Source organism: Microtus pennsylvanicus, chromosome X, assembly GCF_037038515.1.
Source record: "Microtus pennsylvanicus isolate mMicPen1 chromosome X, mMicPen1.hap1, whole genome shotgun sequence".
NCBI classification, from domain to species: Eukaryota; Metazoa; Chordata; class Mammalia; order Rodentia; family Cricetidae; genus Microtus; species Microtus pennsylvanicus.
Window position 1 is genome coordinate 132,794,433 of NC_134601.1, and position 19,424 is coordinate 132,813,856.

Here is a 19,424-nt window from a genome sequence, read left to right on the forward strand (position 1 = left end):
TCATTTCTCATAGAGCTCTATTGTGGCATATAATAATAATAGGTACTCTATATAAATTAAATTAAAAATAAAGCTCCAGCAGGTTGCACAGATTGGCTGTTAATAAATATATCTCTGGGTAATTGTGCCCCAAGACCAGCTCATGACCACTCTCCCTCATCCAGAGAATTATACAAAAATAAATACAGGCTCGGGGGTGGGGGGCATGCCTGGTTCATTCTAAAATTTCTCACACAATCCGCCATTCCTTCCACTGCACAAGCTCTACTGCGGGAAGCCTGGCGCTGACTACAGAGAGCTCAGAGCTGGGAAGGCCTCTCTCCAATCAAGCACTCTCAAAACCAAAGGACCCAAGTCCCTCACTACACAGGCTACATTTCACCTCCTTGGGGTGACAGAGGAACTGCAAATCTCCAGACCCCGAAGAGGAGGAAATCTGCTGTCACTGATCCTACAGGCAGTCCCTACGAGAACCAGGCCAGAGAGAGGCACAACACAAGCACCAGAAGGGACATACCACTGTTCAAAGCCACAGGAACCACAACTAGCCCAGCCAGGACACCCAGAGTTTGAGTCAAGGGCCCCCAAAGCTGAGGAGCCAAGCCACACATACATTGTGCAGGGGCAGCTGGCATGGGAGGCCTCTCTGGGGATTCAGGGTTTAGGCTTCCACCCTCTTCATCCTGGGAGGTCACATGACGGTTGGCTACACTAGAAGGACAAACTTCAGTCCCTGGGGGACTAAGAAGAGCAGCGTGCTGCTCTGCCAGAGCTGGGGCAGCAGGCTCATTATCAGAAATAGATAGCAAGCTGCCTGTCCACCCAGTAGGAACCTCCATCCGGGCTTCTGTCCCAGCCTCCCCTGGGGACCTGGCCACCCCAACTATGGGCCTATTCATATGCAAAGAGTTGACATCCTTGCCCACCCCTTTCTCTGGATTCTCAGTAAACTGTCCCTGTGTTCCCAGAATCACAGGGCTTTCACATCTGGAGCCCCCAGCCCATGGGAGCCACACATCTCCCACAGAGCGTGCCCCAGAGAGGATTTCTGGAGGTGATTCCTTAGGGCTGTCTCCGTCGGGGCTAGAGGGAGTGATGGAGAGCCCCTCTTCGCCCTCCCCCTCTTCATCAGGGTCCTCAGTGTCCTTGATGAGCTCCACACCACACCCCAGGCGCGCATAGTGCAGCGTGATCTCCTCGGCCAGGGCACTGTTCAGGGCCCTCTCGGGGCCAGGCCACTTCAAGATCAGGTCACGGTCCGTGAGTATGCCCAGGGAATGGCTGGGGGATGTCCCTCCATCTGTAGAGCCCTCCCCGCCACCCCCTGCTGCCACAGCAGCCCGCAAGCGGCTCAGGTGAGACAGGTAGAGCTGCTCCAACTCCTGGTCAATGGTGTCTTCACCAAGCAGCTCCTCCAAGCCACTCACAATCTCCAGACCCCGAGCGGGCTCATCTGTCACAGCCCCCATCGTGGGGGCCTTTCGACCCCCTCCGCTTTCCCACGTGGCCTCCACCTGGTGCTGACTGGGTTCCAGGAAGGGCCCAGTGATTCTATCGCTTGCATCTGGCCCTGAGGCCTGGTCCCTGGGAGGGCCACCCAGGCCACGGGTAGATGGAGGAATCCTGATGGCTGGTGTCTGGAGGACCTCTGTAAAAGCCACAGGTGGGTTGCTTCTGGGGATGTCGCCTTCTTCTTGAGGGTTTCTGGTCACTGTAGCTTCAGAAACCTGTTTACAGTATTGCACAGGGAGAGAATGGGAATGGAAGTAGAAGAGGGGAGGGAACAAGAAGAGACAGTAAGAACTGGTAACACCCCACACCCAGTCCCTAGAGTTTTCCAAGCAAAAAGATGTCCAAGAACCCCCTGTGATTCTCTAGCTGCCAAAGACTTGATCGTGTTGGGGCAAGAACACAGAGACCTCTTCTTGCAGTGATAGTGTGAAGTGATTCACTGGGTATCCATACTCAGTGAATGACTGTCAGGAGCAAATGAATTCATGATGGGTTTTCTCTTTTAAAAATATTTATTTATGAGTTGGTAGGATTGCTTAGTAGTTAAGAGCACTGCCTGCTCTTCCAAAGGTCCTGAGTTCAATTCCCAGCAACCACATGGTGGCTCACAGCCATCTGTAATGAGATCTGGCACCCTCTTGAGGAAGAGACCTGGTCAGTTGTCCTCATCAACTTAGACCATGAAACCCAACATGGACAAGTTCAACAGAATAACCATATAAGGGATGCCTGTGCATGCTTCAGCATTGCCAAGGCAGACATTTCAAAATTTCAATTTTAGGATGGGTAACAGCATTTGCTGCCAAATATGGCAACCTGAGTTTGATCCCCAGGGCCCCTGTGTTGGAAAGGAAAGAGCCAATCCCTACAAGTTGTACACACACACACATGAATGTAATAAAACATTAATATTTACTTCCTAGTTTGATCCCCAGGGCCCCTGTGTTGGAAAGGAAAGAGCCAATCCCTACAAGTTGTACACACACACACATGAATGTAATAAAACATTAATATTTACTTCCTAATTGTCTTTTAAAACAATGCTCAGTCTAGTAGCAACAGTCCCGCTGAACCCCATCTGAATCTCCAGACATGGTTCTCCACTGAAAGGAACCCAGGCTTCTTAGTAAGACTGCTTTCTCCAGGTTTGGAGCAGGCAAAAAGTACAAAACCGTGATATATAATCATAGCAAGATGTGAGAAGAGGTTCCCAGAATAACGGGAAGTGCTAATAAGTACAAAGAGACAGAAAAAAGACTACTCCTGGCCAGAGATACTTCCATGGAACCATGAAAATAAACAAATGCAGTGGATTCAGAGTCAACAAATAAGTTTTGAATCCATGAATGAATGAATGAATGAATGTGTCATAAGTTTCTTCAGAGAAAAAGTCCAGCCAATAAAAGAAGTAGAATGATAGAATTCAATAGAACTTAATGGAATGAGCTCTGTTTAAGTCAATTTCATAATGCTAGACAACATTGAACAAATATATTTAGCAAAAATAATGGTTTAGTAAATGCAACTTAATAAAACACTAAAGTAAATAAGATTAATGAATTAATGAAAATAGAGTAAGAGGGTTATGGTTAGCAAGATGGCTCAGTAGGTAAGGGCATGTGCCACCAAGCCTGAAAGTCTGAGTACGATTCCCAGGACCCACACCATAGAAGGAGAGAACTAACTCTTACAAGTTGTCCTTTGACCATGACACACACACTGTGGCATGCACACACCTGTGCACATACACAAATACACACACACAATAAATAAATAGCCGGGTGGTGGTGGCACATGCCTTTAATCCCAGCACTCGGGAGGCAGAGGCAGGAGGATCTCTGTGAGTTCGAGGCCAGCCTGGTCTACAGAGTGAGTTCCAGGACAGTCAGGGTTGTTACACAGAGAAACTCTGCCTCGCAAAACCAAAATAAATAAATGTAATTTTTAAAATTTTAAATGGAATGAGAAATGTAGTGGGTAAAAAGGAGGTTGGGGAAGGAAAGGGAATGGGAGGAGAAGAGGAAGTGGAAACTGTGGTTGGTACGTAAAATAAAGTTTAAAAATTTAATAAAAAAGAAAAGAAATGTGTTTCCACCTGAGTGTAATCAGCCAAGCCCAGACTGCATAGAACTCTACATGACAAACAGGGTTTAGTAAACAAATTGCAATGAAGAAACTTTGGGATATTAAAAAGTAAAGACACCTATTGAGAGGAAATATAATGTATCAGCTGGGCAGTTTAATCTCAGCACTCAGGAGGCAGAGGCTGGCGGATCTCCAAGTTCAAGGCCAACCTGGTCTACTGAGTGAGTTCCAGGACAGCCAGGACTACATAGAGAAATCCTGTCTCAAAAAAAAAAAAAAAAGAAAGAAAGAATAGGAAAAAATAAAGAAATGAGGAAATAAGGAAGAAAGAAAAGAGAGAAAATAGAAAAGAAATTGAAGAAGAAATACAATTTATCACCTTGTTTGGGTCCTGGGAATACGCATAAGAAAATTGGATCACTAACCCAATCGTTAATGATAAGAAGGAATACTGTTAATTTTCAGAGGTGTGATCATGGCACAATCATTGGGGTTTGTTTTGTTTTATTTTACAGTTATTTTTCTGAGAAACAAACTACAGAATTCACAAATTGAATGGTATCTGAATTTTTTCCAAAATCATTCTCTAGGAAATGGGAAGGGAAAGAGCTATGCTATAAAGTAGGAATGGGCACACGCCAGTATGTGTCGAAGCTGGGTGATGAGTGTTCGTTATACTAGGCTCTTTACTTCTATATATACTTTTACTTTAAAAGTTTTATAAACAAAAGTTAAAACACGCACGTTTTAAATGTCTCTTCCTCCCCTGCCAACAGCATCATGGTTCACCAGTTTCCTCTTCCCTGGTATCCCTGCTTCTCATCCTCCTCCAACAGGGTCTCACAGCAGACCACATTCCTCCTCTGCTCATGACCCTCCCTTGTCTCCTCCTCACTGAGAGTGAAAATGCCTGAATCCTCACCTTGCCTCCCGTGCCCCATCCAGTCTGTCCGCTGCCACCTCCCTGACCTCACTCCTCACCACTCCACTTTGACCCCCCACTTCATTCTACTTTCACAATAGTCTTCTTGCTTTGTTTTGCTTGTTTGTTTTTTCAAGACAGGATTTCTCTGTGTAGTCCTGGCTGTCCTGGAAGTTACTCTGTAGACCAGGCTGGCCTTGAACTCAGATTCACCAGCCTCTGCCTCCTGATTGCTGGGATTAGAGGCTGTGCCACCTCAGGCTGGCTCACTCTTATTTCTAGCATACAAGAGTCGAAGCACACCTTAGGAACTTGGCACTTGCCTGGAAGGTTCTTCTCTCGGTTTGTCATGAGGCTCATTCTCTCACCTTTAAATTTCTCTCAAGCCTCATTTCTCAGGCCCCTCCCTCCTCCATTCCCCCTTCCATTCCCCCCTCTTGCTCTCCCTCCCTCCATTTTCCCTAAGCAGTCATCTTCATCTCAAATACAATGTATGTAATTTATTATTTCATTATGTCTCTGCCCAATCATGTAATCCCCTTAAGGATGTCATTTGTGTTAAGTTTTCAGTGTCTATAATATGAAACAAGTATTCCCTAACTGTTTGCTAGTTAACAATTAAACCCAATGAATAATTCCAGCCTTCGCTTACCCTCATCAAATTCTGGGATTTGTGATCTCACTCCCACCTCCAACTCCACCTCTAGGATAGACAAGAGCTTGTCAGCTCTACCACTGGGTCCAGTTGTAGTCACACTGGGAGCTATCTATCAGGCTATTCATACCGAGATTAAAAGGACCTGCTTACCTGAAGTGTCATCTGGGGCCATGGACGGAGAGGGGTGGGGGCCACCAGGGGACCCAGTGACTCTTGAACATCAGGATGTTCTGCCAGAGAGAAGAGAAGGGCAAGGTTGAAGCAAGACAGATATACAAGCAGCCTCATCCTGTTCATGTAGGAAACCAACTGGAAGTTTGCACTGGAAGCTTTGTGTGGCAGTCCAAGGAAGGTGACCTTTTCTTTTTTATAGAAAGAAACAAGGAGGAAAGAAATAGTAAAAGGCCACTAGAAAGGTTAGGTGACATAGCTCCGTAGCAGAGCATTTGCCTAGCGCACACGGACCCTGGGTTCCACCCCCAGCACCATGAAAAATAGTTACGGTATGAAAATGGGCCAGAACTCCCAAAGCCTGGCAGATGCTTACCCCCAAGGGTATTGTCCTCCATGCTCTTCATCCTCAGCTCCTCCTCAAGAGGCCTGTAGAGCAAATGAGACAGCATATAAATCTGACACCCTCAGAGGACAGTTCTGCCACCTATGGGCACTTTCTGTGCCTCTGTGGTGACTCATCCTCACCTAACAGCTATTTTCTCTTCTGCTACTTTTTAATCCCTTGACCATAAGAGTCCTATACACTCACTGTAGAAATTTTACAAAATACAGAAAAGCATAAGGATGCCTGAAACAAAACAATCACGTGAGCCAGAGGCAAGCACTGTTACAATTTGGAAATTTTCATTCCAGACATTCCCTGAAACCATTTAGATTCTGCGAACATGCTTTCACAGCTGGCTTTGTCCATTAAACAGTGAGAAACATCATTATCGACTTTCGCAAACATTGAAAAATGGCAGCTTTATGCTCCTATCAAATGGCCTTACCATTATCTATGTAGCCATTCCCTTCCTACTGAGTAGCTAGCTTGTTTCCTTTATTTTATTGTTACAAACCAAATATCAATGGGCAGTTGGGGATCGTTTCTTTAGGGTTTGCTCCTGGCTATCACAGAAGCTATTTTTAAGGGAAGGGCAGGCAGAAAAGACTGGGGGACACAGGAAGCAGCAGAGGCGAAGAAGGAAGGCAAAGGGAGAATGGGAATGGGAAGGGAGCCCAAAAGGCCTGTGTCCCCCTCTCCACCCCTCCTTGGTCCCCATACCAGTCTGGTAGGACCCATTGCCTCCTTGTATACAACATAGGGAACATAGGGAACTCCAGAGTAAGACTCAAAAGCCAGATATCTGGCCTGGCACAGAGCAGTAGCTAAATCAATGGGAGAAATCTATTGGTCTAACTGCTCCTCTGGCAGCCAAGTAAGATCCTTGAGAGGCCTAGGCCAAGTATGTCAGCCAGATCCTACCAGGAGCAGGACTTAATCATGGCGCAATCACTGTTCATATTCCTACATGGGAGTCTCAGATGTTCACAAATAGACAAATGAAGGAAACAATGATTACAAGAGCAATGATGACAGGATTCAGAGACCTGAGGGGAACTGAAACGATCAACTCTTTCTTCCTAAGAGCTAACAGGGCGCTGCTGACACTTTTGAAAAAGGTTGCAACTGAGAAAATACCTAATCAAATGCCTCACTCACCAAAATTATCTCCACAGAAACAGAATGCCACTAGCAGGTCTGGGCACAGTGCTCTGGTGTTAGCCAACGGGGTACATGTAACGCATGCACCGAATTAATCATCATGGTGACTGCAAGCCAACAACATATAAATTCTTTGAAGTGGGTAGTTCTGCTAGCCCCCCTTGTGGATAATGAAGCAGAGGCTAAACTCAAGATTCCACGGGCAGGATCAAAACCCAGAGTTAACCAAGCTCATGCTGTTTGGATAAGAGACTGTGATTGTACCCAACCCAGCCTCCAGCCCTATCTAGAAACAGAGGGAAGAAGCAATAATAACAGACAAGTAGATGCCCTCCCTCCCTCCCTCCCTCCCTCCCTCCCTCCCTCCCTCTCAAGGGGATTGTTTTTCAGCTGCCCATCACCTACAGTTCCATTACTTGTCCAGTTCCAAGGCATGCATGGCTAGACTCCAGAGAGCAGTTACAGGAACCTGTTCTCAGCACACTGGAGGAAGGAGCTTTAACTAATACAAGGGCCTAGAGGCTAGAATCATTAGAAGGGGTATTTAGTCCTTCTCTGGAGTCTAGGACTCGTGGATCCCAGCAGAGGTGCTTTTGTCTGAATAGTAGAGAGCCTTGGCAAGCGACTCTGGGAGCCCAGCCAGAAACTTCCACATAATACAGATGAGAAGATTCAGGAAAAACTACTTTAGTCCTGAGCCAGTCTATTCAGTGGGTCTAAAATCCGGGCCTTTGGGGCTACAGCTCCATGACTTCTGCCTGGCAGAAACACTTGCCTTCGTTTTTGCTCTTAGATCATCTTACTGAGGTCTTCTAAAGTAAAATCCTTCACAACCCCCCCCCCCCAACTGGACAAAAGGCAGCTCTTCCTCCCAGGCCAGCTCTACACAAGCATCCTGTAATCTGGCTTAATCCTGACATGCACGACGACCAAGCTTCGGTTAAGTATACATGTGCGTGAAAAGAGACACAAGCAGCAGCCACTAGCAGAAGAGACTTCTAGGCAGATGAAGAAAAATAAATTTAAAAAGAAGTTCTTCAGCCACCACACCTCTTCCACTGCGAAAGCCTTCCAAATACAGCCCAAACCAAGAGCCGCCAAGTCAGCAGAAGCAAGCAAGTTGTTTTCCCAGCCTCAAAGAGTTGGGAAGAAAAGAAGGAGTCAGGGGAGTCAGGGGCCATTGCGCCTCACCTCCTCCACTGTGGGCCTTTTTGTTACTACATCAAAGTCGATTGAAAAGCCTTCTTTCAAAACAGCAACCTCTCTTTCTCCCAAATGTAGAACCTAAGAATGAAGGAACTGTGTCTCTAGCCACTAACTACACTCCATACTGATAACATTCAGAAACGGCCCCACTTGAAGACACTGTCTCACAGTAGGCAGGGTATGCGTGCGTGCGTGTGTGCGTGTGCATGCGTGTGTGTGTGGTGTGTTTGAACGGTCTTTCACGGTAACCATTTTGGAGGCAGCTGTGAGTGCAATCAAAATGAGGAAAGGAAGGGAAGGTGTAAGTGCACCCTGACTCACAGAGCAGTAACAGTTCTTAGAAAAATGGGGAGGCCGATTAAGAACAAAACTGTACCTGCAATGTGCCTTTTAACTTTCAAGAATAAAACCTGCTCTTTTGGCACCAGTCCCACAGTGCCATGTGGCATCCTCTCAAGGGCCGCGAGTACACAGTGGGCCAGGACGCACGCTGCCGGGGATGTTTTGGCATGCCTTATCTGAGTGTCTATGAACATTAGTCAGGTCCATCTTCTCTAGAATGGACTACTCTATTGGGGGTGAAAAGCCTTCCTGCCACTAAGAAATTCAATGGCTGCTTGACTTCAGAAAGTGGTAGCAATGGCCCCAGGCCAGGCCAGCCAAGGCAGAATAGAAAGATTGCCAGGGAGAATGAATGAATGAGCAAATGAGGGCTCACAAGTCCCAAAGAGAAGTGCAAAGTAGCCTCGGTCCTATGACTGCCACCACTGTCCTCTGGGTCCTGTGTGAGCACACCCAGCCCTCCAAGTTTCAAAGTGGGTCATGTGCTGAACCCCAAAGGGAAACACCGCAGAGCCCGGCTCCCATGGAGACAACCTGATGATGCTGTCTGGGGTGGGGGGAAATGGCTTCACAAAGTTGCTCCGAGATACCTGGAATTCTAGTTACCCTAAGCCATGTGCTTTGGGGTGGGGCAGGGGGTGGGGTGAGGAGGCTGTGAAAGCCACCAAGTTATGTAGAACACTGCCTTGCCTTCAACAAGTATCAGCCCCAACTCTAGGTCTCGTGCACTGTGGAGCAACTTACCATACCTCGGGCTTCTTTTATCTCACTGACACTTCTATGCTCACAGCCCAGGGTGAGAAAACCATTTTTCCTCCTAACCCAGCACATCCACACGAGTAAATACAGACACAGACACACTGAGAACTGAAACAGTTGTCCTCCGAAACGATACTTACCTCTACTGCACGGCATTATGTGCTGTGCTAGTTCCTACACCACTTCCAATGTTTGTTGGAAGCTAGCAAACTGATTTTGCATCTCAATAAATGGCCAGAAAATGCAATGTTGAATAATCCCAGCTCTACTACAAGCCAGCTGTGTGACCTGGGGCACAATACCTAACTGCCTGAACCTCAGTCTTCTCATCTAAAAGAGATGATGGCAATATTTTACCAAGTTGTTGAATAGACTGGGGGAGCATGAAAAGCACCGATAAAGTGCTTACAACTAATTCCTTCTGAATTCCCACTCAAAGAAACTGAGACTCGTAAGAGAAAAGCAACTTGTCCAGCTCTGCCCAGCTCGAGGACCTCTCTGCTAGCCTAGCTCTGCAGATCCAAACTTAGGGCTACTACACAGTCCCAGACCCCTGCTCTGCCACTCCTGTGTGCAGCCTCCAGCCCACAGCCTTAACCACGATGCCCTAGCAGTTTTCTGTGGAACAAAGGGACATCACTTTCGCATGAAATCCTCTCTCCAGACAACTCAGATGAGCCCTAGCCCACCCTGTTTCAATTCATGTCCCTCAGGCTGTCGGCTCAGCTATGACTCAGCTATCCATTCAGTCACAGGGACACTTAAAAACCTCTGAGGCGTTGCTGTGCGTCAGGGCTAGTGACAGGAGACACACTGGTGAGCAAACCCAACTATGAAATTTAGAATTTGATGGAGACAGTTGAAAAAATACTCAAACTCATTAGTTCAACAAATATTTATTGAGCACCTACTAAGTGCCATGCATCATGGCAGGCCCGTGAGAATACAGTGGTCACCAATGCAGAGCATGTCCCTACCCCTCACGGAGCTTACAGTCTAGCAGTGCAGTCACACAATAACCACTACTAAAGGTCTCGCTCCAGACTGAAGTCAGAGCCCCTAGAAAAGGAAGGAGCATGCTAGAACACTAGGCCCTGGCACACACTAGAATCAGCAAGGGTTTAAGGATGCTTAGAAAACAAATGAGGGGCATGTGTGGTCAGGAAATAAGAGGTTGTTTGGGAGCAGTGTGTGGGAGACAGTTGAGCATGAGAAAGCTAAGGATTCAGTCAAGTGAAGACATCAAGTTGGAAAGTGAAGCCGAAAGAAAGAGGAGAAAGAGAAGGGCCAGAGATTTCTGAGGAAAACTAGCAGAGTGTGGTGGTCCTGAGGCCAGGGACAGAGGAAACCGAAGTAGGACTAGTCAGCCATTTCAAGAATGAATGAAAGCCACAAAGCCATCTCAGTTTGACCAAATCCAGGGACTACTAAACATGTGAGGTGAGCAAGCAGAGGAAGCAAGCGCTGGTGACTTTTGGGTAAAGGGACAGGGTGACCATCAGGTACTGACCAGAAGCAGGGGGCAAGGTGGTTGGTTAAGACAGAGGCTCTGGCCTGAGGATAAGTCAGCAGAGAAGACTGGGTGAGAGGGACAGGGAAAGAGTTAACAGGACAGAAATGAGGCTTACGATCTCAGATTCTGGAGCAAACGGCAAAAACTGAAGCTCTGGGGCAAAGAACAGGGACTAGCCTAAAACGGGGACAATGTGAGGGGTGTTGGTGTTCAGAGGTGAGGGCTCTGAGTGATAGGGAGTTCCATTCTGATGGTATATCTATTATGTTTGGGCAAGCAAAAGGCAGAGTCTGAAGGTAAAGAATAAGTGAGAGGATGTCATGAAAGAGGAGCTGAGGGTGGGTCAGAGAACGTACAAGATTACCAGGCAGGGTGGAAGGCACTCCTGAACTAGGGGTAAGGCTCCCATTAGGCTCTGGGGCATTCTCTAACTTGACCTGCCCATGCTGATCAGTGATACGAATAAAACTAGGAACTTAGAGAGGCTAGGGGTGGACAGGCTGCCCTGAGGAACCCCTCTTAGAACTGAGGGGTCTACACGAGGAGAATTTGACGGGTACAGCACACACATTCTCAGGGAAGCAAACAGTATGAGCAAAGGCCCGAAGCAAGAGGAGTGACAGAAGGGACGTGGTGACAAGAGCTCAGGAAAACAGTATAATGCAAGACTACATGACAGCAGAAGGCAAGCTGGAGAACGGAGAAGGGGTAAGGGCCCGTCAGACTTTGGTTGATCTTTATTTTGAAGAGGAATAGGACATCTCCTCAGAGTATAAAGCCAAGACAGACCAGAAGGCCTCCATCCATTACCAGTCCTAGCACCGAGGACTCCAATGCTATTTACTCATGCAGTTAAGAGGGATTAAAGCAGTCTAGCCCACAGAAAGCAGTCAAGAATGAGACTATACAAAAATATTCAGCAAAGTATCTAGCAAAGAAAAGGAGCGCAGCCATGTGTCACTTGGTAAGGCTTAACCCTGCCTCACCACCTGGCTATAGTACAAGCCCTTGTGTATCTTAGATCCAGTCTGGGTCTTCTTTGCTTCTTCCTAGCCCTGTGCTCAGCACATAACAGGCCCTACAAAAAAAATGCTTGCTGTTGGATTATCTCTAAACCTAATGGGTACTGAAAACCTGGTCCTGCAACCCAGGGAAAGCATGCCTGAGCCTCTTGACTATATCCTCATGGCTGCCAAACATCTCCACTGACCCCACCTGTCATGGCCCAGCTACACAGTGGGCCTGCAGCCAACATTTCTGAAGCCCTCTACAGCAGGCCTACCACAGATAAGAAAAGGGTATCCCCTGAGGTCCACCACCATTTCCCCAGAGGGCTAGATCACAGGGGGTAGCTGTTCTTCAACAGCACTCCAAATCAGCAGCAGCACAAAGGCCTTACAACAATAAGTTGAAATGTACTTGCCAAGAAAGCCACCGACCTACAAAGAAAACCTTATCGCTGATCTTGCAGTGCACACCAGCCTCCCCTTTGCAAGAGCTGAGATCAAAAGATAAAGAAGCTATCAAAAAGCCATCTGCCCACTTAAAATAATATCTCAAGTCACGTTGGGAACCACAAGCATGGGGCCAGCTACCAAAACAATTGTCTAAATGAACTACTTCAATTTCTCCTTAAAACCACCCATGTATTTTAAAAGAAAAACACCCTCTCCACCCACCTTGGCCTAGCAAGGTTTTGATTTGTCTGTTCCCTTCCTTTCACACTCTTGAAAATGACCAAACTTCAATACCCCAACTGTCGTATCTTACAGACAGGGCTCCCATAACTGCCAACTGGGATGAGAAGTGATTGAAATGAAGGCGATTCTGGGGGCACTGGAACTGCTCAGTCTCTCAATCTGGGTGGTGGTGATAGAAGTGCGAACATATGTGTAAATCTTCTGAGCCATGCACTCAAGATCAGTACCATCCATGTGGGTATACCTCAATAAAACATCAAGCACACAAAACAGGTACAGGGGAAAAGATGAAGACCTAAGAACACCACCCATGAAATCCAGAATTTGCTTTTAAACTAACGGCCTCAACATTTCCTCCCTGCGCTCACCATTTACTAGCGGAGTGGCTTTAAGGAAGCTGGATCATCTCCCTGAGCTCCCTGTCAACTAGGACTCAGTATAGCACCTACAACAAACAGCACATTCAGCTGGCCTTCAGAGGACAATGTACCTACCACTTACCAGCGACCAGTAAACGCTGACCACCATTCCTTTCACAGCTACAGTTATGCCTCAGTTACCTTGCCCATCCAAGTTCAACCACACAGTGTCAATACCATCCCTCTCTGAGAAGTGAAGAACTAAGAAGAGACTATACAACAAAGCTGAGTTCAGGAAGGGAATCCATAGAATGTGAGTATCTAAATATCAATGCTAATTAACACCGCTCTGGCACGACTTGGAACTAGGCTAGACCCTGAATGCTTTTACTCACCCTGTGCAGTACATGCCGTAATTACATATTTTACAGATGAGGACATACTTAGTTACCTCCACACAATGCAGTTAAGAATTGGCTAAGGTCACAACACTAGAAAGGGGCAGGCCTAGGTTTTGAACCCAGGTAACCTTACGGCAGAATTCAAGTTCTCAACCCTTCAAGGTCCATCAGCTAAGAGCTAAACCTTTCAGAACCATTCACAACAAGCCCCTGACCACAACCAGTCGATCCCACAACACATCATGCAGCTTCCAGTGGCCAAAAGAGCAACCTCCCATTCCCATATCCATTTTCGGTCCTCAGAGAAGGAAAACACATACATTTCTCGGAGAACTAACTGACCCAAGGAGTCACCTCACCTACATGACCACAGAGAATCAGGCCTAGCTGCTGTCCTTGAAAAACTTAGAGCCCTGGTTAAGAAGACCTAGAGAAGCATTCTATCAGTCTCCTGGGTTAGAAATGGTCCTTTCTCCCAGCCCCTGAAGCTTATGGGAGGTATGCAAAAAAAAAAAAAAAGACATGAGCTTCAAGTCCACTTCTCATTAGCTTCTGTCTCTGCCAAAGCTAATGCTTCCATTTGAGATTATGGCCTCAGCCCCTCACCTCCACAGGAGGCCTCAGACTACCAGAGGAACAGTTAAAAAAAAAGAAGCTTGCATAGACTTCAAGGCCAGAAATGGTTGAAACTAAAAAGCCAAGTACCACCACTTCCTCAACCAGTTTCCCCACCTCTGTAACTGACTTCCTGCCATGTCAGATAGGAATCAGATTCCACACCCCACACTGGGAGACCCTTAGTCCGCACCATCAAACCGCATGCTCTCTCCACTCCAGCACACCGGCTGTCATTCATACCAAACTCATAACCACCTCAGGACGGTTGAACTTGCTGTTCCCACTGCCTACGTCTTCCTTCCATGTATGTCACTGCTCCATGCCACACAGGGCTCCATGCCACCTCCTCGGTAAAGTCCTACCTGTTCCACTCTCTATGAATTCTCTCTTCCATAACTCTTCTTTATCACCGTCTGGGACTGAGCACAAGAACTCACTCAACGCGTCTACAGCAGCCACTCCCTCTCCGGAGCCTTAACTCTACTTTTTTCTTCTCAGCACTAACCTTAGCCCTATTTATCTTATCTACTTGTTTGCTTTTTCATACTGTTTCCCACAGGAGCCTAGCACGATGGTTGAAAGCAGGGAAGGTGTCTGTCTTGTTCAGGGCTTTACAGTGGAACTCAATAATGGATGATACCCCGGTACTTAAAACAGTGCCTAGCACATGTTTGGCCTCCCCTACTCTTTGACCAAATGCACCCTCCTCCCTGTCCTGAAGAGCAGGCCTGGGGGGTGGGGGGACCTCCTGGAATGGGATGCTTGTCCTCCATTCTACATCCAGCCCTGTGTTGGCGGAGGTGGCGCTGGCAGACATTACCTGCGCCTCACCGGCTTCATGCAGCTCTTCAGCTGCCTGGCCTCAGCCTCCACAGGACCCTGGGACTCAGGCTGTGGCTCCAGCTGCTGCAGCTGCTGCTGCTGGGGCAGCCCTTCGGCATCAGTGGGTGTGGGAGCGGGTGCGATCCGAAGCAGGACAGTGTAGTTGCGGCCATGGTTGTTGGCCCAGAAAGTGCCCTCGGGGGTCTCATAGCGCACCACGAAGTCGAGGCGCGCCCCATCACCCGCGCCCTCAGCAAAGGGCAGCTGGAAGGCAAAACGGTCAGTGCGGCCACCGTCGTCGGGCGAGGAGGCAGACATCTGGCCAGGGCCCAGGCCTAGACCCGGATCCAGGAGGGGATCTCCTGCTCCTGTTCCTCCCACTCCTGCCCCAGGCGGGCTGCGTGGGACATAGCGCGCTGGGTGGTCGCAGAAGGAAGCCCAGCCGTCGTGCGAAGCCCGCACGTGCACCGCCTTCTCGAAGGAGCGGTTCAGCACGCGCACCAACCCGCGCACCACCGGCGGGCGCCCCCCAGGCACCCACACCCCGGAACCCCCGGGAACCGCTCCAGGAGGCGGCAGTAGCGCCTCCAGCTCCACCATCACACGCCCCAACCGCTCCAGACGGCCCAGCGCGGGCGGCAACGAAAATGTGGGCACCAGGTAAAACCCCCCGCCAGCGGGAACGGGGCACAGCGGCGAGGGATCGGGGCAAGCCTCCTCTTCCTCCTCCCCTTCATCCCCATCCTCGCCATCATCGTCCTCATCAGCCCCGCCGCTGCCGCCATCTTGCCCGGTCGCCTCCGCCATCTTGCCCGCCCCGGGCCCGCCCCACGGCCGGTAGCGGCGTAGCTGCGCCAGAGGCAGCCCCAGGGCCTCGTCAGCGAACAGCACCCTCCGCGGGGCCACCGCCGCCTCAACCGAGGCGCGGGGCTCTCCCGCAGCCGGCGACGGGGGCGCGGGGTGCCGCAGCGGTGGCTCCACAGGGGCCGTGCGCGCCATATCGGCGGCGGCGGCGGCGGCACCGACGGCACCGGCGGTGGGACCGGCGGGGGCAGGGCCTGAAAAGGCGGGCAGCCAATGGGAAGGCCAGGGCAAGGGGGTGGGGCTCCAGCGGAGCATAGGCGGTGAGATGAAGACAGGTACAGCCAACAGCCAATGGACAGCCATGAAGGGGTGACGTAGGCAGTGACTGCTGAGCAGGAGAAGCTAGCGGCCAATGAGGACGCCCGAGCGTGGGCGGTGTGGGAGGCGGGATGTCGCCGAATCAATGGAAAGGCCGGAGTCGGGTTAATGCGGGACTGAAACGTAGCTGGCAGAAGTGTGGCACTTAGTGGGGAAAGCCTAAGCACGAGCGGTGTGGTGGGCAGCGGAAAGATGGAATGGATACAGGCGATGGGGGCAGTGGAGAGCGAACCCACAGGTCCAAAAAGTGGGAGATCCGCAGGTTGCGTAGGCGGTAAAACGTAAGAAAGATAAAAAGAACAGCCAATGGAGAACTGCACGCGAATGATGTAGAGGCAGGATGACGATAATGATAGCATTGAGCCAATGGAGAGTCTTGTGAGAGTGCACTGTGGCTTCAAGGGGCGGTAACAGGGTGAATCTAGCCAATACAGAGACCAAAAAGAGGCTGGAAGATATTGTGTGGGCAAACACGGAGGCGGGACTGTAAAGGGGAAGAGCCCTTGGGCATGTAAAGAGTGGAGGTGGGAGCAAGAAAGAGATGGGGAGCCAGGGTGAAGACTGTGAGTCTCCCGGCAGTGCCTGTATGGGATTAACCAATGCCTAAACGGGATAATGTAGCCGGATGGAGACTCTAGAGGCAAAATGGGAAAACAAAGCCAAGGAAGGTAGTGTTGGTGATGTAAAGGAAAGTGTAAGTGGCCAAATACGTAGGTTAGAGTGGAAAGAAGGTGCATGGACAGCCTGAGCTACTGAGGGGTTGAGCATAGAATCAGAATTCAGGCAGCCAATAAAATGACTAGGCCTCTGGGAATGGATTTCCTTTCTCCCTATCCTTCCACGACTCCCTATGACCCCGCGAATTTCCAGAGCCCCTAAAAGCCAACATTGCACGGTAGTGTGAGACCAAAGCAAAACAGTTCTACCATCAGTCCCTGGATGTGTCCCGCAACCCCCCACACACACACACACACAAAACAGCTCTGCCATCAGTCCCTGGATGTGTCCCGCACCCCCCCCACACACACACACACAAAACATCTCTGCCATCAGTCCCTGGATGTGTCCCGCACCCCCCCCCCACACACACACAAAACATCTCTGCCATCAGTCCCTGGATGTGTCCCGCACCCCCCCCCCCACACACACACACAAAACAGCTCTGCCATCAGTCCCTGGATGTGTCCCGCACCCCCACACACACACACACACAAAACAGCTCTGCCATCAGTCCCTGGATGTGTCCTGCACCCACCCACCCACACACACACACACACACACACACAAAACAGCTCTGCCATCAGTCCCTGGATGTGTCCCGCACCCCCCCCACACACACACACACACACAAAACAGCTCTGCCATCAGTCCCTGGATGTGTCCCGCACCCCCCCACACACACACACACAAAACAGCTCTGCCATCAGTCCCTGGATGTGTCCTGCACCCACACACACACACACACACACACACACACACAAAACAGTTCTGCCATCAGTCCCTGGATGTGTCCCGCACCCCACACACACACACACACAAAACATCTCTGCCATCAGTCCCTGGATGTGTCCCGCACCCCCCCCCACACACACACACAAAACATCTCTGCCATCAGTCCCTGGATGTGTCCCGCACCCCCCCACACACACACACAAAACAGCTCTGCCATCAGTCCCTGGATGTGTCCCGCACCCCCCCCCCACACACACACACACAAAACAGCTCTGCCATCAGTCCCTGGATGTGTCCCGCACCCCCCCACACACACACACACAAAACAGCTCTGCCATCAGTCCCTGGATGTGTCCTGCACCCACCCACCCACACACACACACACACACACACAAATACCTCCCAGCCTTTTTGTGAGCAGCGCAACTAGCCCAAACCGCTCTTGATTGTTCCTTAAAGTTCCCAACTTGGAACCATTGGAAAAAAATCAATCACAACATAGGAAATAGAAGTCTTTGAAGGATTAGCGTTTTCTAACTTGCACTCAGTAGACATTGGCCCTGACAGTATGTGACCAGTGGATAGAGTCAGGCTAATGCTGCCCTTCTTGCTCATTTTGACACTTTACACCCCACAGTGGCTTCCTCTCCCCACTTTTTTTTCCCCATCTCTGCGGAGACCATCTCCTCTGCCCAGAGTGCTGTCTCATCTAGTTCTTTCATTCTCCCTTTGACATCTCATTCCTATGGGGATGGAATAGATTCTGCTAGCATGTTCATTCACACGTCATCCTTTCCATCTTGCTTATTAGGACTTACTGTCTGCCTTGTGCCGGCTTCAGGGGATGCTTTTCTCTAGCCTTCACAATACCCGTAACAGGAAGGCCATCCCTCGGCCCCTTGTAGTCTCTCTGCTCCTCCAGTCTGTGTCCAGAGTCATGAAAGGAATATGTTCAGCTACAAATAGCAGAAGGATAATGAAATGATGAAGATTTAAACAAGGTAGAGCTTTTTTTCCCACCTGAAAGTTGAAGGTGACAAATAATCTGAGGACTCCATCCTAGCTGCCCATTTTTTAGGCATCAGCTGTGTGTGCCCTGGTCTTGCTTTTGAGTCTCATTATTTAGCAAATCCTTTTGGTTATCTATCCAAAGCATTTCCCAAGCAGTATATGGTGATGCATACTTGTAATTTCAACACTCAGGAGGCTGAGGCAGGAGGATCACTGAATTCAAGGCCAGCCTAGGCTACAAGTGTGACCTTGTCTTTTAAAGAATGGTTAGGTGCAGCTCAGTGATAAATCACTTCCTGGCAAATGTATGGGCCCCCATCTCTAGCACCATTTTTTAAAATGCCAAATCTGTCTTTTCACTACCAGTCTACCAATAGAACCAACACCAGTGCCAGTCACCTGGGCTACTGTAGTAGCCTCCTCCTTCTTGCTCTATGCCCCATGTGCCTACACCCTTATTCCACACTCGGAAATCTAAGGTATCCTCTTAAATACTGACAGTGATGTCCCTCCTCTGCTCCCAACACTCCCACGGCTTCCTCCCGACTTAGAGAAAAAGCCAAACCTTCACCATGTTGTAAAAGGCATAACCTTTGACCTTACCTCCTGCTCCTCTTGCTTTCGCTCACTTCAACTACACCAGACTCCTTCCTGACGCTGCCCAAATCCAGTACACTCACCTCAGGTCGTGCAATCCACATTGGCCCTTCCCTCCATTTCTTCGGGTCTCTCCATGGCTCTCTTCCTCACCTGTGCGGGGTCTGTATCAAAGATCCCTTTCCCTGGGGACTTTCCCTGACCTGTTCAATTCTACCCATTCATCTTCAACCCCCAGCCCTCCAGATTCTCTTCCCCAGCATCCTACATGGGCAGATACAGTTAAGGTGGAGAGGAGATTCTGCCCTCTGATAACCTGACCCCCAACCCTTTTTCTGCAAAGATCCTGGCTTTCAGCTTCAAAAACCTCAACCCTCCCGCAGCCAAGGCCCACTCATGTAGCCTCCTGGGAATCTGTGTCACTACTAATCCTCATTCACTTCTCCTGCAACCTCTCTGTCCAGTCTTTCTCACGGAGTGGCAGTAAGGGGGAGATGGTCACAGGGATATAAAGGAGGATGCAGACCACACCATGAACCCTGAGAAAGCAAGCACCTATTCCAGA

The 19,424-nt window shown here is 49.3% G+C and overlaps 2 protein-coding genes across 2 annotated transcripts in view; one reads left to right on the forward strand and one right to left on the reverse strand.

The window, feature by feature from the left end:
* Nucleotides 1-15,658, reverse strand: Ppp1r3f (protein phosphatase 1 regulatory subunit 3F). Its single transcript, XM_075957896.1, has 4 exons — nucleotides 14,616-15,658; nucleotides 5,725-5,777; nucleotides 5,328-5,407; nucleotides 1-1,727 (listed from the first exon to the last, which is right to left on the reverse strand). The coding sequence occupies exons 1-4, from the start codon at nucleotides 15,614-15,616 to the stop codon at nucleotides 465-467; spliced, it is 2,397 nt and encodes a 798-aa protein (XP_075814011.1). The 5' UTR covers nucleotides 15,617-15,658; the 3' UTR covers nucleotides 1-464.
* Foxp3 (forkhead box P3) overlaps nucleotides 15,148-19,424 on the forward strand; it is a 21,777-nt gene continuing 17,500 nt past the window's right edge. The window contains exon 1 of the mRNA XM_075957899.1: nucleotides 15,148-15,277. The gene's annotated coding sequence lies outside the window, so the exon portion shown is untranslated. The remainder of the gene's footprint in view (nucleotides 15,278-19,424) is intronic.

Excerpts from the sequence above, each read along its gene's own strand:
- Ppp1r3f (XM_075957896.1), bottom strand. The coding sequence starts at position 15,616 with ATGGCGCGCACGGCCCCTGTGGAGCCACCGCTGCGGCACCCCGCGCCC. Across the intron at positions 5,778-14,615 it reads ATGAAGCCGGTGAGGCGCAG|GCCTCTTGAGGAGGAGCTGA; the intron begins GTAATGTCTGCC and ends TTTGCTCTACAG. Across the intron at positions 1,728-5,327 it reads GGCCCCAGATGACACTTCAG|GTTTCTGAAGCTACAGTGAC; the intron begins GTAAGCAGGTCC and ends TACTGTAAACAG.